The 23,903-nt window shown below is 45.4% G+C and overlaps 1 protein-coding gene across 1 annotated transcript in view; it reads right to left on the reverse strand.

Annotated features, from left to right (window-relative positions):
* LOC144142922 (nose resistant to fluoxetine protein 6-like) overlaps window positions 1-23,903 on the reverse strand; it is a 113,635-nt gene that overhangs the window by 47,873 nt on the left and 41,859 nt on the right. Inside the window, exon 3 of the mRNA XM_077674775.1 lies at window positions 18,894-19,005. Coding sequence (XP_077530901.1) covers window positions 18,894-19,005 — 112 coding nt within the window. The remainder of the gene's footprint in view (window positions 1-18,893; window positions 19,006-23,903) is intronic.

Genomic DNA, 23,903 nt, shown 5'->3' on the forward strand with positions numbered 1-23,903 from the left:
ACACAACAAAGCCGGAATTACACAATGTTGGCTATGGAATTCTTGAAAAGCGTGTTATTTACAATGGTTGCTGTAGGAGAAGGAAGGCGATTCCTTTCTAATGACGTACGGGTAATAAACGACTGAGAAAAAGCGTTCGTTCGGCTTAATGCTATGCCGACTCTGTGAGCATGATCAAGGCGAGAAGAAACGTACAATGGAGGCAAGATGAGTTCTTCACGCTGATGTTGGTGATGAAATATTTTGTGGAACAACGAAAGTCGGGAAAGTTTACGTCGAACTCCTAGGGATTGAAGGTTAAGGGTAGATTTCATTGTTGTTACGCTGGCGGTTCGGTTATATTTAGACAGGATGTAACCTGCAGAATTATTTTGCATCATTTCCAGTGAGTTTACGACATTGTTAAAAGAAGGATCCCAAATAGAAGAGGCGTATTCTAATTTAGCCCGAATAAGCGTTTTGTACAACAGTAGTTAAGGAAAGATGGCGCTAGCAAAATTACGCCTGAGGTAACCCAGCACGCGATTTGCATTGTTGATAATATGTTCAATGTGAACGTTCCAGGTGAGGTTGCTTGTGATGTTAACACCGAGATATTTATAAGAAGAAACAGAGTCTAGGGCGATCCTATCAAGGTAGTAAACAGGTAATCTGTTATTTTTCTAGATACCCGCATAAATTTACACTTGCTAACATTGAGTTCCATGCGCCACTTTAAGCACCAAGCTGATATAGAATTTAGGTCAGTTTGAACGGTGGTGAGGTCATCGTCACAGGTTATTTCTCGGAACACCACGCAATCGTAAGCAAATAGATTCATACTAGATGAGACGCACGTCGTTAAATGGTTAATATATATAAGGAAAAGCAGAGGGCCGAGAACAGAACCGTGTGGCACACCGGAATGAACGAAGGTATTATTAGAATTCTGGTTGCTAATCGAAACACACTGTGAGGGAGTAGTTAGAAAAATCTCAAGCCATGCAAGAAGTTTCGGTTCAATGTTAAGCTGACGTAACTTGTGTAGCAGTGTTTATGACCCACCTTGTCATATGCTTTCTAAAAGTCTAGATATATGCAATCAGCAGATGGTTATCGATCAAGTATGGCATGAAGCTTATGTGTGAAAGATACCAAGTGTGTTTCACATGAGTAACTTTTGTGAAAACCATGCTGTGATCGCGTAAAAATGAAATGAAGGTGTGAAAAAAGAACATGTTCTATTATTTTACAAGGGATGCTAGTAAGTGAAATGGGTCGGTAATTAAGCGGGGAGTTTTTGTTTCCTGTTTTATGAAGCGGAACTAGCTTCCCCACCGTCCAGTCGACAGGCAAACAACCGTCGTCACGTGATTGCTGAAAACGTTTCGTTAAAATGATGAATGAATAGGCACAAGTGCTCTGCAAGAATTTAGGGTTGATGTCGACATAACCGGGAGTGGAAGAAACTTTGAGTGATTTAATTACTTTCGCAACTCCACTTGGTTCAATAAGTATTGGAAACATATCAATGTAGTTGAATGTTTCGAGAGGTGGCAAGCAAACGTTTTCGGAAAAAGAAAAAATACGCTCGAAGGTTTCATTAAAAGTGTTAGCACACTCCTCCGGAAGAATTGCAGCACCATCGGTGCCGGTTAGGTGAACGATGTTGTTTCACGAGGTTTGATGGTGCGCCAAAACATCTTAGTGTCAGTAACTAGTGTAGTGGGTAATATGGTACGAGAAAAGTTCTCTTTGGCTGACCTTAGTGCCGCAACTTAGTTATCATTAGCCAGTTTTTAAGCCGACCAGCGCCCATCCTTCCTAGAAAGTTTTGCTGATCAGTACAGGTGTTTTTTCTTGTTAGATAAGCGTTTAAGGCTGCTTGTGTACCATGGAGCATTACGGCTCGAAGAGACTAAGTGAACAGGAATGTATTTCTCCGTGCACTCGCTAACATTTTAGTAAACATGTTCCAGTTATTTTCCACAGTTCGATTATCAAAATTTTCTAACAAATTATCAAGAAATTCGCATAGCTAGTTGTTAATTCCTTAGACATTAGCACGATTATAGTTGCGGACAGATTTACTTAGTTTTATTGTTTTTAGACAATAAATTTAAGCTAAACATAAATAAAGAACGATCGCTGAAACCTGGTAGATGTACGGGGCTAGAAACAAAATCAGGCATGGCTGTAAGCACTAGATCAAGAGTGTTAGCTGTACCGTTCGTTATTCTTGTCGGTTCCTTGACTAACTGAGTTAGCGAAAAAAGAGAATTCTTGAGCAAACGTAGAGAATAGAAATATAGTAGGATGTTCATCAGCATATTGTATATTTGGCAAATTAAAATCACCCAAGAAAAACTGGGGGAACGTGAGATAACGAGAAACAAGTATGTTTAACACATCGTGTAGCTCATTTAGAAAACTAGACAAGTCAGTAGGCGGGTGATAACAGGGGCAACTTATAAACTTTCGGGGCCCTATTTCAACAGGGGTGTACACAACCTTGAGGTTACTGTTAACATGGATGCGCTGGGATGACAAATCTTTCGGGATACCCAACAAAATGCCACCGCCTCGCCGTATCGTGGGGTCACATCGGTAGAACAAAAAACGAATATGGTGTGGAATTTTGTGATATTGAATGTTTGGGTGCAACCACGTTTAAGTTTGTACGATGATGTCAGCGTTACAAGTGTCAATGACACATGTTAAAACCACCCGTTTGTTAGTAATACTCCGAACATTCGTGAAAAGCACGGATACATTAGACGACTTAGTTCCACTACCCCTCGCGCGTCCCTATGTCAAAACACGTGTTGGCGCTGGATGGGAGAGCACTTGGTTATGTGTTGCTGCAGCATTAGTTCGTTTATGCTATCACTGGAAGAGTCATACGTGTAGTGTTTTTTGTAAGACGCGTGAGACTCGTGCATGCACGTGCAAAATTTCACAGGGAAGGTTCGAATTGATTGATTGATTGCAGGGTTCAACGCGCCGACAGAACGCACGCGATGAGGCGCGCCGTAGTGCAGGGCTCCGGATTAATTTTGACCACCTGGGGATCTGTAACGTGCGCCGAAATCTCGTACACATGGACGTTTTTTGCTTTTCGCCTCCACCAGAAAAGCGGCCGCCGCGGCCGGGAATCGAACCAGCGACCTCGTGCTCAGCAGTTCGAATTTATACAAACATTCCTACAGGGCTATTCTGCGCGTGCAAGTACCGTCATTCCTGCGGGAAAACAAAGTTTTTCCAGCGAAGGGCGCATTACTTGGCGGCAACCTTTTCAGCGCCAGCGGCTTTTTCGCCACAGCTGGAGCGCCATGTTTGTAGGAGCTCCCCCCAAGTGGCTTACAAGCCCAACAAACGGCAAAGTTGGGTATGGCAGCCGTACCAGGTCAATGCCTGCGGTGAGAACTACAGCTGTCTTCGCAACACATCTTTGAGCCACTGGGAAAACAAATTGCCTTTACCCTGCGCCTGCCGGGCTTGCTCAGCTGTACGCAACAAATACCACCGCGTATAGGATATGTTCACTGAAAGTACGACGCAATAACATTGCAGTATCTTTCGGCATATTCTTTCAGAAACTTGTTTTTTTCTTACTGGGTTTGTCTCTGAGCCTCTTGCCTAAGTCGACTATAAGCGAAAACCTCGGCATCAGACTCACTGCAGCTTCTTTTTTAAGAATCCCTATTCATTCTGCTGCTGCACTACCTCCACAGATGCTGAAGGTCAACCCTGTCTGCGCGGGAAATTTCCGACGCACGCTACTGTTTTTTTGTTATACTCGTGCTATGCGTCGTAAGCCAATGGGAATTGATCGCGCGCCGAGTGTTTCTTCCTCTTGACAAAAACAAAATGGCCGCGTATCTCATCCTTTTGTTCCAAATGTCGCCGAACGACGAAAGAGGACTGGCGCTCCTGCCAAGTGAATGCCTCCCTTCTCTTTCCCGTTCACCTCTCATGCTGTACCTCTCCCGTCTCGTTCCTCCAACATGACATGCTAAAAGTTTGCTCAAGTCAATTTAAATTTACCGCGTTCCACTGCTGCAAGTCGGGTGTCTCGATGCCAGGGCTGCCGTACGGTGGAGACGCGCGCGAATTGAGGCACACTACTACAACGTTCATAGAACCGCGTTGCCCTACTCCACGAGCGTTCCAAGCGGAGCGCGGATCCTATCTAGTGGAACCTTTCGTTGCTACTGCCGTTTGACTTCTTAAGTGCCGCCAGGGGATAGCGTGGGCAACAGCAGGCGACGATTTTCCGCCATGGATGCTTACTTTTGCTATCGCACCGCCTAGCATCCATGATTTTTTTTAAATTACGGAACACTGCAAATATCCCGAGTTTATTGGCTTGCTGCTTTATATTTGCGTAATGTCTTGTTCTTGTTCAGCAACGTCGACAAGTATGAACATTTACACCGAGCTTAGACGTTTAGATTTGGCCGTGAGTACATAAGACTTTTGTGCAGATTTTATTTCACTTTGGCCGGGTGGCTGAATTGAGCCACAAATAGTCCGACAGACAGACAGACAGACAGACAGACAGACAGACAGACAGAGAGACAGACAGAGAGACAGACAGAAAGGGCAAAATTTCTGCGTTTAAGTAGCCCGAGAAAGACTATCGTCTTTAATAGCGCACGAGAACGGAAACATGTTCAGACGCTTCCTTCCTGGTCCCCGTTCTTGCGCGCTATTTGTCAAGATGCATCCATTCCAACTAGGCCGGCTCAGAGTTGTGTCACTGGTCGGCGACTTTGGCTAGTTTCGGTTTCCGAAATTGTGGCGATCCTAGCGGCACGGTGCTGCGGCGTGGCCCTTCCCTTTCCCTCGGCGTTTCTTTCTTTCCACGCCGTCAACGCTTCCTTGCCTCCTCACGCATGCGCAACAGCTCACTGGCACCAATATTTTTTTTTCTTTCTCTCGGCGCGCACGGCGGGCCAGTTCGGTGCGTGCGTGAGCGAGCCGGTGTGCGAAGGGTTGCGCGCGTTGCCTAAACGCCTCCACGGGCTGAAAGTTTCGCTGCATTATAAAATACATTCGAATTCTAAATATGGGGTAGCGGAGGAAGGAGCGTTACCACTCCTGCGCAGCTCTGTGGTGCAGCAACACAGGGCGGTGAAGTTCGGCCAAGTTTCTCGCCTTCTTCAAAGACGACAGGTAAGCAAATTAGCTTTGTACAAGTTATAGTGAATTCCTTAAAAGCCGAGCGATTGCTCTCTTCTGTTTTCAAATTAATTCGCGCATGTAACGTGAAGTTAATGAGACATGTCACTCGTCTTGGAGTGGAAACTAATGTGCAAATATATCCCAGCTGTGCAAGTACGCAAAGTTTTGGTAGAAGTAAACGCGTCTTTGGCACGCACACTCTTGCTCGCCAGACCAATTTGTGGTGGCATTGCCGTCTTTTGATTGCCTTAGTAACTGCTGGAATGTCGATTCAGTATACTTATCAAGGTATTTTTTGTTGTTTCGTGCAGCAGGTATGAGTCTAGGTTTGGGCCCCAAGTCGACGACGGTTTGCGACTTCATTGGACGTTTCCTCCGGTGACTCTCCTCAATCCATCCAATGTCATCACGACGCACCTGCTCACAAAGAAGGCAAGCTCAACTGTACGCGCTTCTTGCCTTTCACGGCGTACGTACTACCACAGCGATTGGTGGCATGGAGGTGCTGCGCCCTAAGCATTTTTTAACTCCGCCGTCTTGCTCCAAAACGTATATTTGCGGCGAAACTACTGCCAAGCGTTGCTTCAGTGCTCCGAAAAACCTGACGTAACACCGCAGTGTTCAATGCAAGTGGATTTTCACATAAAGCAGTGGAAGGCCGAACCGAAATACATGCGTTGTCTGCATCCGCCATTGCAAGCGTTTCGCTCATTAAAAAAAAAAAAAAAACCAAGTAGCATTGCCGGCTTGCTGTTCAATCTAAACTGCGCGCCCGCGCCTTGTCATCCTATCGCGAGTGGGTTTGGTGTTCCATAGTTCTGAAGTTAGAATGGTCATGCCGTATCGGACAAGATAAGAGGCGCTGCCCGAGCTAGAGGGTAGCTTGTAACACCTGGCCGATATCTGCGGCTTACAATATAGGGAAGCTTTTATTTCTGGGTGTCTTCTCCCCCCAGCCTTCCCTCCCACCCGCGGTAAGCAGACTGTTCATTCACGCGCCATTGAAAGAAAAGATGGGTGCGTTCGATTTGTGTTCTGTGTTCTACGACGTGCACATAGTTGCGCATTGTTTTTGTGCTTAGATATAATCCAGCAATGAGTGTCTACAGTGCGGTCATTGTGTTGCAACAGTTTTTTATGGCTGCATTTTGTTGGTGTGAACATGATTTCTCCGAAGTGTATGCAGGTTAATGGGCTGTTCAACGCTTTCTTTCAGAGTTTGCGTTAACTCACCCGAACGGCAGGGCTTGAAGCATACGTGTGCGTGCTTTCGTTTAACATATAGGTTCCCAATTATTGTGTCTCTGAACTGAAACGAATTTTTTTAATGTCTAAGGAACATTCCTGTCTCGAGGTGAGCCCAAGAAATAAGTATACACTGAGTGGAACTTTCAAGTTCTTTTCTTCTCCTGCCAAGGTGTGCGCGAAAAAAAAAATATCTGTAGGGACTAGAACTTTCGGAGTTCTTCTTTCGTAATCAAGTATTGTGTACCTAAATGTGTATTCATGGCTGTAACTTTTGCGCAACATTAGGCGGAGGCAGATACAAAAAGGGACACGAAGACCTGTATCTGTGTCCGTCTAAAGTTGCGCAAAAGTTACAGCCATGAATTCAGAATACCAACTAGCCCGCCTAACTATGTTGTTGTAAATGTGTATGTAGCACGTGTTTTTCCCATTGTACAATATTGTATCCCCAAATTTGCATATGTCATATTTTTGCTTAATCTTATACTGTGTACAAAAAATGTATGTGAAATATATGATTGTGTTACATTTGTTTTCATGACTTCGAATCAAAGACGTCCTCATATGAATTTTGAATAAACGCAAAGCAAAAAGAATGTTTGTGTAACACTCCAATTAATATCGCCACAAAGACAACAATTCGACACCAGAAAACATACTATAACCTACATGTTTTCTTCGTTCAATTATTAAACACGTTACTTCACACATAACAAACGACGGGCAGCGGCCATTTGGAGACATCGCCGCCGCTCGTCCAACTTTCGCGCCTAGTATCGGCCCATGAGGCAGCGACCGGCGGCAGGCGCGAAAGTTGGGCCAGCGTCGGTTTCAAGGGCCGGCGCGCGGCAGCCCGGCCTGGCTGCCACTTTTGTGCGGCTGGCACTTTTGTGCGGCTGGCAGCCGAAATAGAGAATGTGCGACCAGCTTTAATTTAGAATTATTGTCTTCAAACGTCAATTCGAGGTTGCCGGCTAGGCACGTGGCGGAGAAATCCTCTCAAAATATTCAACCCGCCCTCCGTCTACTTTTTCTTTAACCTGCACGCGCGCCATCAAACGCGTGGAATGCCGTCGAAGGCGTTAGCAAAGGGTTAGCAGCTGTAGGCAGTTTTTGCCGACGATATTCCTGTTGGGGGCGCGTTCGGTGGACGCCGTCCTCGTGCGTGATTTTGCCAGCCTAGCCAAGTAATAATTTCGTGTTGTAAAACTCTCCTTTCAGCACACGGCCGATCCCACAGAAGGTGTGCACTTCCCCCATTGTGAATCTGCAAAGACTGAGCTCAACTGACCGCGAGAAAGACTAAATAACAACGATGGCAGGCCGACCAAACGCGTATACATCTGAGAAATTGCTATGAAATTCTGGGCCAGCCGGTGCAGTGGCGTCGGAAAGAACTAAAAAAAATCAGACAAGCAATAACCAATTAGGCACGCGGAATCGGCGCGCGTGGGCAGGTCGTGTTCGGCAGGCGGTTCGGTCTCTTGATCCGACCACTAACTACTTTACCTGAATCAGCGCTCTCCGGGGCTGGGGTGCCCCTGATATCTGTGCTGTGACGTGCATGTTCGGTCATTTGCAACTGTCACAAAGTATGGCTTAAGCACCGGACGCATTAGGATCACTTTTTCCGCCACAGGAAAGCGTTGATTTAGCATTCCAAAAACGCACTCCGCTACTACATTGCAGTCCGGGTTCTATTTTGATACGGTGTCCAGTTCGCTCTATTACGTGCGGAGCACTTTATGGCCCCGGTTTGTCGCAGTAGTTAGTCCGGGGTCACGGTATCTAGCCGCCGCGTCACGCGCCCAAACAGTAGCTTCGAAAAGATCACCGCTTCCCGTGGCCGAGATCCAACTGGGTCGTACGCGTTACGAAGCCGATGTCAATCCCATTGCGCCACACATGCACATGTTACTGACATGCAAAATGTTGCGGGTGATCTCTGCGGTGCGCTGTTGCCACGGGGGCTGCTGCTCGTAGGTCGCGAATAAGTACATAATAATATAAAATACGAAATAAATGATGAATTAAGGCATAAATTACCCACAATAATGAGAACTCCAAAAAGCGTCTCTTTATAGCCATTTTCAAGGGCTGCGGCGCCCTCTCTCGGCTACTTTCGGTATCAGCGCCAGACTGAAACTCAAACTAGCGAAGAGAGGATGCCAGAGCCCCTTTGGGCGAATCACTGCTCCGCACTTGACAGCCTTCACGTTGGGTGAAGCTGCTTTAATTTTTATTTCATATATTTTATTCAAATCAATCCACATACGCACCCTGGCATAAATTGAATTCTGAAATTCTGCATGTATTCTTATTCTTAACAGCTGCGACATTTGTCTGTACCGGACATCAACCAAAACGCCGGTGTTTCGCGCAATGGGGAGGTTAAGGCTTTGATATTAAAATCAAGGAATACCCGTCGCCCAGCGTGAGTCCCACGAAAATGTATTGCATTACAAATCGTTGTTGTCAGGGTAAATAACGGTAATCTGTGCATTTTAGCAAAAATAGTTGTTCCATTCAAGCAATTCGTCTCTGTCTTATAACTAACTCCTCCTGAGCTAACTGTGGAGTGTATTTTGCCAATAAGATTTCCTGCGGCATAATTTGTTAATGCATGCTTCTTTTACTGTGGGCGTCGCTATAAAAGTATTTATATTTATACAAATGTAATATACAATAACAGGCCGCACTGGAGCCACTAGACAATTAGATTATCTTGCAGATATAGATTTCACCACTGCAACAACCACAACCTTAGTTCTATGCGAGAACTTCCCTAACCTAAAAAGCGACATTGAAGCACTCGTTCAAACTGCTGTTTGTCTACCCACCGCGGTGAGTCAGTGGCTAAGGCGTTGTGCTGCTGAGCACGAGGACACGGGTTCGATTCTCGCCCGCGGAGGCTGCTTTTCTGATGTAGTCGAAAAGCAAAACCGCCCGTGTGTACGAGATTTCGGCGCACGTCAAAGATCCCCAGGTGGTCAAAATTAATTCTGAGCCCACCACTACAGCGCACCTCATCGCCTGTAAAGCGTCGGCGCGTTAAACCCCGCAATCAATCAATCGAAACTGCTGTTTAACTTATTGTTTTCGGTTATTTACTTCAATCCGCCACTTTATGCTGAACTTCGTGGTCGATTGGCGTGTTTCCGTTTAGTTGCAAGGAGAAAAATTATGACAAACAGTATGAAGAATCATGCGATAAAAACAGAGACATGCTGTGTTTGATGTGCAGATTCAATCCGAAAGTACTGCGCTGTTTGAGGGGCATAGTAGTTTTAAGAGCTTCTCTAGGTCGGAAGGGAATGAAAAAATGTTTGGATACTTTTTCTCAGTTGCTGCACATGACCTCATTAGGTAGTTCAGTCAGCCATGGAATCGCGGCAGTACCGATGGGGTAATACTATACCGAGATAACAAATGGGGCGCGTTTTTTTGTCAGCTATGTCTGGCCGCAATCACAATAATACAGCACTTGGCTGTAGAGCTAGCACAAAGAAATGTATTTTACGCCGGCGTGCTCCATCTCCTCTGGCTTTGTTCAGTTTAACCCGACTTATTTTTACATTTCTGGTTCTTCCATATTAGCACAAGGGTGCAACAGGATGGCTTCGGCAGCCACATAACGGGAGTCTATGCTCGCGTGGTAATGTTCCGTACTCGCTGCCGCTGCCGTTCATACATTTTGCGACGAGTTTATTAGGCGCCGCAAACAACGATAACCTTCCGCATTAGCGCAGAAAGTGAGCGTGGAAAAGTTCGGCCTGCCGAAGGACGGCGTGGAAGCTGCGCGACGCCTGCCGACTGCTCTCCCAGGTGCACGCGTTAACACGTGCGCTGTGTAAGCACCAAAGCCGAAAGTGACTTTGTTTATCCCAGCTACGACGTCCTTACTACGCAGAGAACTGTTGATGCGAGGGCAGCCTCATGGATGACGGAAGTGAACTGCGCAGCGCTATTTACGCGTATACTCGTATTTTTTTTTCGGGAAGCGTATTGATCCAGTGGATAGTTCTCGAACGCACAAATCGTTTAGTCACTGCAGAAGTCGAATACCACACTAGCTTACGCTGTTTGCCCGCGTAGGGTTATCTTTGACGATAGAGTTTCATAATAATATATTAGAACGAAACTCAATGTCTTTGACGATGCAAAAGACAGAGATGATAATTTTGTTGTCGAAAAGAAACTATAAATTTTATACGACAATTTGAAGCAGCAACTTACAGCACGAAACGTGCACTGACGTAGTGGTTTTCTACAGCGACAGCATCGTTAGCCATCATTCGGCATCCTTAACTTACCAGTACTGAATATCATTCGAGTAGACTGAGGGCTGCCCTCGAATAGAGGTGCCAAAAAATATATTGAAAATTTACTAATCGAGCTCCGGATGGCCACCGATGGCAGTCTGGTCACGGTGCGACACTCATGATCGAGAAGGCCCGTAACTAACGCTCTGCTTGCGTGGTCCATAGAACGATACATGATGATTTCTGGAGGGAACTGTCGTATCCAAATAGTTCTAGCTCCGGCATCGCGGCATCACTAAAAAGCCTTGTATACACGCACCATGGCTATATACACAGCCGTCTCCGACCTTCTTCCAGGTGACTCTTGTCCGTAGAGTCGTTCGACATGGACGCGAGAACAATTGCTGTTAGCCGCCATCATTGTGCAAGTAAACAGGTCGCACTTCGCACGGCAGATGTTACGTCGAGTGATTCCGGAAGCAAACTATAACGGAAAACATGAAGGCAAAACAAAGGACACCGAAACGCGTATAGCTTTAGCTAACGGTTGTGTGATACATAACGGAGGGCAGCAAGCATGTTATGGTCTGTAGGGAGGCACATGGGTGCCCCTTTACAAGCCAGTAACAAGAAAGAACAAAGCGACAATCATCTCAGCCCTTTGAGTTACCCCTCGCAGTACAAATTGTGCGGAACGGGACTTCCTCCTACCTACCATTGTCCCTCGAAATGGTGAAGCTCGGTGAAGTGGAGGTCACACTTATCGGTCTCCTTTTTTGTTCTAAATCTCCCCGATTGTGCGAGGCACAGATTCCAAAACCAAAATCAGAAAAGTTGAAGAATAATCCATGGGAGCAATCTCGCTGGGCGAAAATTACATTGCACATGTAATCGGCTAATGCGTTGGCCAGTGTTGGCAATTGACATCGCGGAAGCCACATGACCCTGGTGAGCCAGGTTTCTAGCTTTTACTTAGATGCCCCCACAATTCCCGGAGATACATAACTATAAAAAATGTGGCTGATCTCTCTTTCATAGGAATCGGTAAAACACGAAAGTGAAAGGTGCCTTCACAGGAGCAGTTGAAAGTTGAAGGAACCTCCATCATGTGCGAAGGGTTCGCGAGCTTGACCCCGCCAGACGAAATGGCGCTTACGCGCAAGAATCACAAAAATAACCGGTTTATTTCGGGACAACAAAACCAAAAATGACATTTGAAGAAACAGCAGCTTGAAACACATGGCGGTCGTAGGAATAACGCGACAGCGGAGGGTGCCGCAATTCAGGCGCGTACCCCGTGCCTTAAAGGCGCTCTCATCGAGGCGACAACTGTCCGCACTCATTAGCGTCATGATACGCTGCTTCCCTTCGCCTCTCCTAGACGGCAGCACCATCTAAAGTGTCATAGGGAAGGACATAAGGCGCGTTAGTAGAGCTGCTTAGGTCTCTGTCCATAGCGCAGTAGGCAGAGCGCCACGTGCCTCCCGTTCTGGCGACAGGCAAGAGAGTTCGTGGGGTCAAATCCGGGCCCCGCCACGTCCTCTGCACTTTTTCTGGTGACGTCGTTTTCGTGACGGATATGACGTGAGTGAGATCTTGGTGTACGCGGGCATAAAACACTTTCGTGCTAAAGAAACACCTACCAACTTACCAGCCGCTGTTAAGTTCGAATATTTTCTAAACACAGTAATAAAAAAAATGTCGTTGATCACTCTTTTATAGGAACCGGTAAAACACAAAGTGAAATGTGCCTTCACAGGAGCAGTTGAATGTTTATTGTGAATCGAAATGGACCTGCACATCGCTATTTATATTTTGTCGGTACAGCACCGTTATACGCATCAACGTCAGACACTGGATTGGAAGCGCCGGAGCATTGCGTTAGTCCGACTGAAACCACAGTTGCTCGCAAACCGTCCGTGGAAACGGAACCGAACGGGTTGTCAGCGAATCGTTTGGTGAACACACGGTCCGCTGCAGCAAACGGAGCACCGGAGCATGCCACGAGCGCGACATCCGCAATTCGGCGTCGATCTTACTTCGTGGTCGCTGCCTTACAGGCTTCTCCAGATGTTACGCTGCGCGTCCCCCGTAGGCGCCAACTGTCGGCGCTCATTAGCGTCAAGATGCACTATTTCGCTTCGCCTCTCCTGGACGGCAGCACCATCTGAAGGGAAGGATATGATGCGCGTTTGTCGTCCTGTTTACGCGTCTGCTCATAGCGCAGTCGTGAGCGCGTTTCCTACCTCCCGTTGCGGCGAAAGAGTTCGTGGTTCAAATCCCGGCGCACCGCGTCAATCGAAGTTTTTCTGGCGATGTCATTTCCGTGACGGATATGACGTCAGTCACATCTCGGTGGATGCCGGCATAAAACAGTTTCGTGTTAAAACTTAAAAGAAGCATTCGAATAATATTTATTCAAGCTTTTTTAGATACAAATATCGCGGACATACAGGAAATAGTTCGTAATGCTTGCTCGATCCACGTTCCGCAGCTGCCAAGCGATTTGGTTAGGTATCAGCAGACGTTTTCTTCGTAAAAAACGCACTCAGGTAGAATAGAAAAAAAACAAAACGCAGCTTGCACTACTGGTGCAAACTTTGCGAAACAGCAGAGCTGGCGGCCCTTCGACGGAGGGACCCAGGTGCTGCACCTCACTCGAATTTGCGAGCCTGCCGGTGAAAGTTCTCCATGACTGCAGGCCCGGATGGTTCTGTCCACAGCCATTCACATCTACGCAAAGTGGACGGCGTTAGCACGCGCTAGGACCTGAGGCACCCGCCTTCGCGAAATCGGCGTCTGTAGCGCGAGCTGTCGAACGCACGTGAGCTGCTTTCTTGGGTTTTTTGCCAGCTCTTCACGTGCCGCAAGCCCATACGCAAGTCTGGACGACGCCACCACCGGACCAAGCTCAAGCTTAAACATCTCTGCTGTTAAGAGCGGCTCAGAGCGGCTCAATTGCGGCAGTAAGGCCTAGGCGAGTGAGCGAGGGAACGAACGAACGAGTGAAATAACGCTCGCGTGCAGTGCAAGCCAACGCCACGAATAACGCAAATGAAATAATGCTGTGCGCCCAAGCTGCGATGATAGCTCAATCGGATAGACGCCGGTTTCAGAACGCGAGGGGGTCATTTCAGATGAGGTCGAACAAAGCATGGCTGGGCGACCTCTTCAATTCGCTTGAAATTTTTTTACCTCATTCCCGCGTGTATGTAATGTGCGCATTCACAAATATTTTCGGCGGAAAAAATTTTGGCAGACTGAAAAAAATTTGGAACCCACCCGCGTGGACCCCGGCCGCTACCTGCCCACGCGCCGCGGCCAAGTTTAGCGACGTCTACCAAAAAATATACTCATCAGGCGGGGATGGTAATTTTTATGCGTAATGTACGCCTGTTGTAAATTTCGCGCCCAAAATATCGTTGGCTAGAAATACAGAAATTTTTTGTAATAAATTTCCAAATCTTGCTCAGAGCGCATTTTGTTCTGTACTTTGCGGGCCAGTATTATCGTAAGTAATGGAGCTAGAGCGTTCAAATTTGCGTGAGGGCTGCTCCTGGCAAGCACTAATAAGGGCTGTAAATATCGTCTCTATGCACACTACGGTTAAAAAGTAAATGGCGCACAAGTGTGAAGAAAAAACTAAAACACTCCGAGTTCAGAGGCTTATAAAAAAAACCACTTCTTCGATTTTGCTGAAATTCTCTCCAGATGTTAATCTGGGAATGTACTTCAATGATCATTAAAAACATGTTGCATCATTTCGTTCCTGACGCGCCTACAGCGCGAGAAAAAAGCCTGGTCGGCCAGGTCTTCACAAGATCCTGAGACACGAAACAGTGAAAGCAACTTCCAGTGAATGTGCAGAAATTTGATAGTTTTTTGTACCAAAGGCAAACGATTACTTATTGATAGTATTACAGAGAATTCAGAAGCGAAACTGAAATTTTTATGTGAATTTTGGAACGAAAATAAACAATGTGCGCACCGCCAAACGTGTACTCTTCGAAGAAAAAACGAAGGAACTCCAGATTCACGCGCAAAAAAAAAAAAACGCTTCTGCGAGTTTTATGAAGCTTTCCACAGATATTTTCCTCCTAATTTACTTGCGTGAGCCCTAGAAATATCATGCGTCATTCTAAGCACAGCGCGGATACAGTCGTGCGGTGGCGAAACCGCTGCAATGTATGGTGGCAAAACGCGCAATTTGAAGGTCTTCGGGTCTATTTTTATAGCTTCCTCTAGATTTCCCCAACCGCGGTCACTCTTTGTCTTACATTATCAATGCCCTTTTTTGTGCGCACTGCTGCCGTGATGCGCTATATTTGGTTCATAAGATCAGCTATTTGACAAGGTTCACGCAGTCTTATTTTTTAACTAGCCTGGACGTAACTTTCGTTCGCCTGAAATCAAAGGTTCAACGGAAGCCCGTCCGGTCGGCAGCACACATGGCAAGTATTAAAAACGGACATCGGCCACACAAGACCTCGGCGCGGGTAACGTCTCCAGGTAGGGCGCCCCTCTTCGGTCCTTCTCCGGACAGACTGGTTCAATTACCGAATTAGCGACCAAACAGGAAGGCAAACGCCCTTGAGCCCGGTGGGGTCCGGGACGACACATGTGGAATCTTCATTTTTTTGTTTGAGTCGGGTATTTTCTGGGCTTTTTCAACCGTATGCGGGGGCGGGGACTTGGCTGACAGAAAGAGCGAAAGAGGGGACTGGAAGAAAAGGGGCTGCATGTATTGGAACGGTTACAAGGTTTCAGTTCTGTCACACCGGGAGAGTGCCTTGCGCTGCCTCCCCACTATTTGACTACGGTCGCATTTTAATCTTCATTTTATCACTTTTTATAATTCCTTTTAAGTATTCTGATTTTATTATTCTTTTTGTATATATTTAGCTTGTTACTCAGTCTCTTTCGTGTTTTATCTTGTTCGTTATTTTCCTGCTCAATGGCTGCGAACTCTAGCTTTCATCGAGTTCATTGTGCAGACTATCTCGACAAGCATCGACGGAGGATACCGCAGAAACGAAACTTTCGCAGTGTTAAAGACCTGTACATCAGCGCCCTGAAACGCCTTTTGGGCCCGGACAACTTCAAGAAAGTGAGTGAAGATGATTACTTGTGTCAGCACTGCTTCATGCAGTTTACTAAAGAAATTTCTCTGCAAACGTCTGAGCCTGACGCCGACATTTTTGTGACTCGGTACCCAGATTCCACTCCCGCCAAGGTGCGCGTATTTTTCTTTCCAACTGGCCGTTTTCTGTTCCTGCTGGACAACTTTCGGTCGGGTGAAACGGCTCCGCTGTTAAAAAAGCAATAAAAAATCCCAGTGAGCTTCGCCTAAAGCTCACTAAAGTTCTCAGCGCAGTGATATTAGAGTGTAGCCATTGGTTGGGCCGAAGGAGACAACAGGTAATCGCGGGCACCGAAAAAAGGTTTCCTTTTAGGGGCCGAGCCTATTAGGGGCTGGGGCTGTTGACGTCTCTTATCGTCGTCGTCGTCGTAATCGTGGTCTTTTGTAGTCACGGTACTACAGTACCGGGAAACTCGCTTACGCCTCGCGCTAGAACACAACGCGTGCTAAAAAAACACCGAGACACTATTTTACTCCTCGCACTGGAGCGCTTCGTAACGCGTGCTAAAAACACCGGGACACTAGTTTACGCCTAGCGCTACAGAGCTTTGTGATTCAAAGACACGAGACTTTTACAGCAAAGCTGTATACCTCTAACCCCCAACGGTTTCATCTCCGTTGGCGAAAACGCCAAGTCGCCAAGAATAGACTTATACACTGCATGCTTCGCCCCTCCCCAGGTTTCAGGTTAGTGGAGATGGCCCAATATTTTTATTAGGTGTGCGAGAGTAAAAATTTCAAAGTTTGTTGAAAAAAAACACAAGAGATGACTCAGTCGAAGGACTGTTGACAGACCACTCTAAAATATGCATACGTAAGCTATTGTGTTATTCTAACTTGAATGTACTCAAATGGTGGATAGCCGGTCTCTACTTTCTTAATTACCTTTTAATACATATCATTTTTTCCAGATTGACATATTTATTATCTACCTATAACTTTGCAAGCTATCGTCAGCTGTGCAAAAAAAATGTTACGGGCAGACTTGCACTATGATGTTTCTAACGCGCGCACTGGTGTGATTACAAAATTAATTCGCACTTTTGGTGTATTACTGCACAACGCGTTGTTTGCATTTGCATGTTCCCCGCGCTGCTAAACCGTCCAAGCGCCGGCCGCAGTCAAAAGCCCCTGCCCACTTATGATTCAGGAAAATGTAGCGCAAATGGCGCCATTAGCGCTGCTATCGAAAAGTTGGCCCCGTATCGGCTCGCTTCGGTGCTAATGTCGTCGAATGTGCCGCCTCTGTTACCTCTCTAAAATGGGCAGACAGGCAGACAGACAGACAGACAGGCCCAAATTTTTGGGCTTAAATTGCCTTAAAAATATTTTTGGCTTAAAAATATTATCCGAATTGATGGTTTTTATACTTTTGGCATTTCCAAATACTTGTAAGCGCTCTAAAAGAAAAATCGTGTTCCTATCATTATTATTTATCTTACTACAAAGAATTTCCTAGCCGTAACTCTGCTATTCGGAAATCTAAACTAAAACGTATTCGTTCTAGATATGCATAATTCTTCTTTCATGCATTCCTACTTCGAATATTCCCGAGTTTACTTAGGCTGCGTCGCTATTAACAACAGCTATTCCTATTCTTGTCTCAGCAATCTAAATGGCATAGGTTGGGCATAGCTCTGCAGCTTTTGCAGGGGCTGAAGTTAGCATTTATTTTATTTTGTATGTTTTTAAAATACCTCTAAACATTCGGAAACAAGTTAGAATACACTGTAGATACATATCATGATTAGTTTGGGAGTTAGAGCGAGGTTTTATACCTTTCCCCTCATTACACCTAACTGAAAATAAATCCATTCACAAAATCCATCCTATTTCCATATTTTCGAGTTTCGTTCTCTTTTGTGTGAAATGTTATTAACTTGTCTTCTTGTTGTCTGTACATTTATTATTCCCATAAAAGCTACAAGAGCCATGACAACGATGTCGAATGATGAATGAACGTTGTTCGCCTTAATCAAATTGGTTTTCATTTCTTTGAAGGAGTAAACTACAACATTTATTTTCTTCTGTACTATTCAAAACTTCAAAAACAAGTTGCCATAAAATGTAAGTTCCTATTCTGATTGTCTTGGTAGTTCCATCTGGTTTTCTAGCGCTTGACCTCCTATGGCCAATCTGGAACAACGCCACACCGGTCGTAGAAATCACTAATATTTCTATATCAGCAAATTTGTCAGCATTGTTTATTCCCACTGAAGCCCAAGGGTAATGTTAGGCCTCCATGTGTTTTTCTTCCTCTCTCTCACGGGGTTTCTAACCTTTATTTACACTTTTCTAAAAACAAGATTGTGCAACAACTAGCGTTACGCGAACATTCATAACTTTTTTTCAAAACGTAATTTAAAATGAAACTCTGTGTGCTCTTTTTAACCATACATATCTGTGCAACTGACTACGATAAAAGAAATCTGTGCAATATTTTGTATTTTGGAGCTTATTTTGCAAGACTACTACGATCAAAAGTGTCAGTTTTATCAATTTATGCGGGTTTTAGATTATTACTTCATTAATATTATTTCATTACGTATATCTTAGTTCATTGCACAGTTCAGACATTTGGCTAGAAAAATGCCTGAACTTTAATCTATTCAGCGTTTCATTGCTTATTTACCGTTGTTGGGTGACAAAAATTACCTAAAAAATTAACAGTCACTACTTTTTCTACTTGAAAGAGTTTATCAAGCAGAAAAAAAGATGATTATTGAGCAGGAAAAAATATAATCCTGGTTTGTGAATTAGTGAAAAACGCTTTGAAAAACGTTGCGCCTGACGTAGCACAAAAATGATTATGATCTTTAAAAATCGCCAGCGCGGCTTACGACAATCATAAACGAGAGAAACGCGTTTTAGAAATTGGAGAAAACTCCAGTCAGCCAAGAAATTTTGCGTACATGCCGAATAAACGTCATTGTGAAGCCTCACGCAAAAATTCCAACGACACTTTCAGCCTCTAGACGTTCCACTTAATTGCAGTTGTAACCTACATGGTTTTTATTCATTTTCTTCTCAGTTGAGAAGAAACGTTCTCTGTATGAATGTTGTCATTGAATGCTTACTGAAATTGAAGATGGATTGCACGTCCTTTTCTGAGCACGACGATGGGACGCACATTCCAAAGAATCCGGGAAACTCTTCGACGACGTTCTCAATTTCTCCTAGGAGATAACGCTGCGAGGAACAAGATAATGGGTCAGGACACAGCAAAAAGCCGGAGTGAGTGCTACTAGGGACGCGCCGAACCGGTAAATATTATGGCGTTTCTAAAGGTCCTTTGCGGTCCGCGATGTATATTATGACTGGCCACCGCGCCCCATTTGGTACGCCAAAAAACCGATCATATATATTCTTCCATGTAAAGCAAACAGGTTATCATACCTTCGAATACGCTAAATTGCGATCTGCCAATTTTAGAATCCGATCAATAGCGAAATTCACATCTGTGATGCGAAAAGCGTAGACTACCGATTTGATAGGCGCCTACAACAAGCGCCTAGACTCTGACAGTGTGACCTGCCGCGGTGGATCAGTGTTCAAAAGTTTCATTCGATTAAATGTTCAAAAGTTTCACCGCATCTTTGCGGTCTTTGTCTGGCAATCAACTTATGGGACGACCAGTAGGAGCAACTTGTTTAGGAAAGTTCAACGGGGAGGGCTGTCACTCCCACATCTATTTGTTAGACACCTTGTTTCCCGTTTCTTGTTCTTAAGGGATCAGGGGGATCCGTTTATACGCACCTTCTTGCAGCACACGCTCGCAAGTGCTTTACCTAACTTCACAGTGTCGTCAGCGAATGTGACCCGTTACTCAGTTAGTCTCTTTTTGAGAGAAGTTGTTTCCTCTTGCCGCTTTTTAATGACGCGTTTTCCTATTGAATTTTTGTCAACTGTGAACGGTAAAAAACTGTCCAGTGACCTTATCGATTGTCTGTTCCCTGAGCCGATGTATAGATCATTGTATAAAGTTGGCTCCCGACATGACGTACTACGGAGAGTGAAGAAAATGCCAGTGCCTGGTGCTGTTAAAACCTTCTTTTTTAAACTGCATACTAATACACTCCCCGTTAAAACATGGATGTTAGAGAAGAATTTATTTTTACCGTGGGGTGCTGAATGTTCATTGTGTAAAAAACCAGAAAGTGTTGAACACGTATTCATCGACTGTTGGGACGCTGTTTTCTTTTGGGATGTCTGGCAACGTACCTTAAAAAAAGACCTTCCAATCACGGCACGGGGAATCCGCTTCCTTGATGGGAAAACTGATGTTTTACCATACGATTTGTTGTTTCTTTTGGGTTTACATAGCATTTGGAGAAGCAGAATGGATGTGATAAATGCAGACGTTAATGCAAAATCGGTGGGAAACCACTTTGTATAGCACGTGTGTAAACTGCGCGAAGTTTTTGTTAAGCTGGAGTACGATGATGATGTGATCACTGCTATGAACGAACTAGCTGTATTAAAAGTTCACAAAACCGTAACCGCCAGCTAAAAGCTCGACGGTTTCTTTGTATGTTCCTTTCCTTTCTCAGCCCTGAGGGCTGATTGTGTTGTACTTGTTTTGTTGTGCACAAACGGCAATAAAGGGAAAAAAAGCCGGGGTGGATCAGTGGCTAAGGCGTTGCGCTGCTGAGCACGAGGTCGCCGGTTCGATTCCCTGGCGTGGCGGCCGCTTTTCTGATGGAGGCGAAAAGCACAAACGCCCGTGTGTACGAGATTTCGGCGCACGTTAAAGATCCCCAGGTGGTCAACATTAACCCGGAGCCCTCCACTAGGGCGCGCCTCATCGCATGCGTTACGTCGGCGCGTTAAACCCAACAATCAATCAGACTCTGACAGAGTGGGGCAATATTGGTGTAATTGCCTATGCCTGTTGCAGATCTTTATTTTATTTTTTGCTTTTTGGTTTGGCGAGCATGCTTTTTACGTCGTGCGGGAAACCACTCTAGCAGCAACACGGCTTTGCAGACTGTGATTAACACCAAAGTACAGGTATCCGCATTAGAATGACCCATTAATCTGTCTAAACACCTACTCGTACGTTGCAACGATATAATTTTCGATATTTGAGGCAGTAATTACAAACTAGGAACTCGTCACTTCAAATTGAAAAAATGAAGGGAGCTCACACCAACGCGTGAAACGTGAAGGTAGAGAAGCTGTAGGCAACCTTCACGACCATCACGAAGTCCACGACTGCAGCCGGTTTCCTTCTTCTTCGCTGCCCCAGCGACCTTTACTCGATCATTGTTGCCATAAGTGGGAGCCACCTTAATTTTTTGGGAAGTGATTATCATTGGACGTCACTTTGGGGGGCCGTGTCTGTGTCTATGGCGTGTCTGTCTCGTTCCGAAAAAGTGTTCCCACGATTACGACGAACGCTGGAGATGGTTTTTTTGGCCAATCTTGGCCAATATCTCTAAGCGGGTATGGTTGGCTTGCAAAAATGCGCCGGGGACGCTGGGCGGTTGCCGCGAGGCGCGCACATACGCGCGCTCGGCATTTTCTTGGTTTTTTTAAACAGAGGAGCGGTCGCTGCGAGGCCCGTGCTCGCGGGCGCGGCTCGGCAATTTCTTGGTATTCTTAACTGCGTATACGAAAAATCAGGATTTGCAAAACAGCTTCGCTGTTAAAGATTGCGTACTGCATTTCGGAGCTCGACAGCAGGCGACACTGTGGCAAGAATGTCACAAGAACTGTAAGACCCATCGGGCCCGGGACAGGCTCAGATATACACCGAGGGGCTTTTATTGCGCGAGACGACTGGTTGGGTTCATTGGCGTCATGAATAAACAAGAAGCAGGACCGCTCAAAGAAACCCAAGAACACTTTTCTGATGTGGCAATTGCATGAAGCTCAGCTCATAGGCTGGATGATAAGGAGCACTCGAAGGAAGTTTGGGCCGCGTTTACTGTACGCGTAATTTTCACACGATTTTGAAAGGCGGCGTTTTTAAGGCGACATGTGTAACCACACAAAAAGTGTTTTCCTCCATTTGTATGTCTGCAAAACGGGGTTTTAGGTTTTTAAGACAATGCTGGTCTGGTAACGTACAAGTGAAACCGAAGCTGAACGAAAGTAAGATCCTGTTGTCCCACCTCCATTTCCTCCGTGCCGGCCGTGCTGCTCACTTTGTAATGGTGCGAGAGTCTGCAACGGATGCTCGAAAGTGCCGTGATGTGGTTCTAGAAGTTTTCACGAGAGAGCTTGCTTTACAATACGAACGGTACATGCGCTAGCGCCTCTTTTGCTGAGCTCAAGATGGTTGGTTTCCATTGTCACCTGCCTCAGCACACACTTTCAATTATATTTTACAGCAAAGCTGTACATGCCTCGGTTTTCTCATGTAGTGTGCGGGGACATACCGGCGTAGAACGGAAATCACGCATTAAGTATGACGACGAGAAACGGCTGTAACGGTTGTTTTATAGATACTATGCCTCAACGCAGTACATGGCGAATGGCCGCTAAGACACTATGTCATTACGCCAATTTTTATTTACTTGTCATAATTAGTTCACAGTGAAGTTGCAAGCCTGTCTGCTGCCATACACGACCGCCTACGGAGAGAGTATGGTTAGAGCAGACGGCTGTAATTCTTAATTTTTGAGAATTATTCACTAATCCGACTGTAACATTGCTCCGAATCAAGGGACTCAGACAGTTCAGAGTGAAGTGGTAAATGTTACAGGATTCCGGTCTGCCGTCCATACACTGGCTTCTACGGGAGGGAAGCGGAGGGTCCCATGTTTATCCGCTAGAATAAAACTCCATTTCTCCCCAGTTTCATTCAGCTAATTAGCAAGCAAGAGTGCTTAATGGTAAATTACAAACAAACGCGTTTTCCTGCGCCCACTCCGTAACCTGCGCGTAGCTTCACCCGTCATCTTTCTTCGCCGAGTGGAAGGACACTAAATGTTTTAATGTAATCAAGACGAATTAAATGGCCTGCGACCTTGCGATCACGCAGTTACAAAATCCGGGCTGCTAAAAACAACAGAAAGCTGTTATTGCAAAATAAAAACAGCCATTCACTGTCATCGCCTGCATTCCGAAACTATGATTCCGAATTTGGCTTGCCCCTCTGCGGTAGAAACTGGATTAGCACCGTCCGCTCTCTCTCCGCTTAGTGTTTGTCTCGAAGCTAGTCTCAACCTCTCTAATCAACCATGATTTGAGGTTGGGGAGAAGCCGCACGTAAGCGGTGATATAATACTAATACAGAGTAGGATATATTTATTTAGAATTATGCCAGGCAAGGACCGAGAGTAACGCAAGGATAGTTGTAACTTGAGACAACGGAAAGAAAGCATAACGGCTGTATGCGGAAAAGAAACAGTCTCATTAAAAAAACTTAGGACAGGAAAGTAAACGGAGGGTAGGACAGAAAGCCTAGTCGCTCGTAGAATAATTAATAAGCCGAATATAAAACGCAATTCATGGAAACTTGTGTGGCCGCACTGGTACAAGCGGACATCAGAGAGCTTTTGTCACTTCTGTAAACAGTATTTTGTGGTGCCAATACAAGTGAAGAACAGTTGTGTGTTCGCTGCTTGCACGGCTGATTAGGCTGTACTACAGCCTTTAAAATAAGCGACAAGGCTAAGGAATTGGAGAAGGAAGAGCAATTAATGCTTGCGCTTATACTACGCCGTTAAAAGGATCTCGAAACACAGGCGGAAAGGTGGGCTTTCTTTGAAAGAAAAAAATGAGGTACCGTTTTCAAAATATCCCATAAACGATAATGTGAAATTAAGGAAAGGAAAATCTAGCGCCAAAAGGTTACGCATACAAAACGCGATGCAGTTTGCAGCTCACATAAAAAGCATAAACGCTATAAATATTATAAATTTCTCTCCTTCTTTAAGGGCTATATTCCCTCACCCTGTATGTGTGCTTAGTTGGATATCTGTATTGGTTTTTCAGATTTTTCCTTTCTGAAATAAGGAGAACTCACTGAATTGCAGAGCGCAATTGATAGATCTGACAGCGTAATAGCTAGGCGGAAGCACTCGAGCTTCAGGGGTAGGCTTAAGGGTGCCGAGTAACCGCACAAATCCCTTTTCGTG

This window comes from Haemaphysalis longicornis, unplaced genomic scaffold (genome assembly GCF_048455015.1).
Source record: "Haemaphysalis longicornis isolate Haplotype H1 unplaced genomic scaffold, Haemaphysalis longicornis Haplotype H1 scaffold_1, whole genome shotgun sequence".
NCBI lineage: Eukaryota > Metazoa > Arthropoda > Arachnida > Ixodida > Ixodidae > Haemaphysalis > Haemaphysalis longicornis.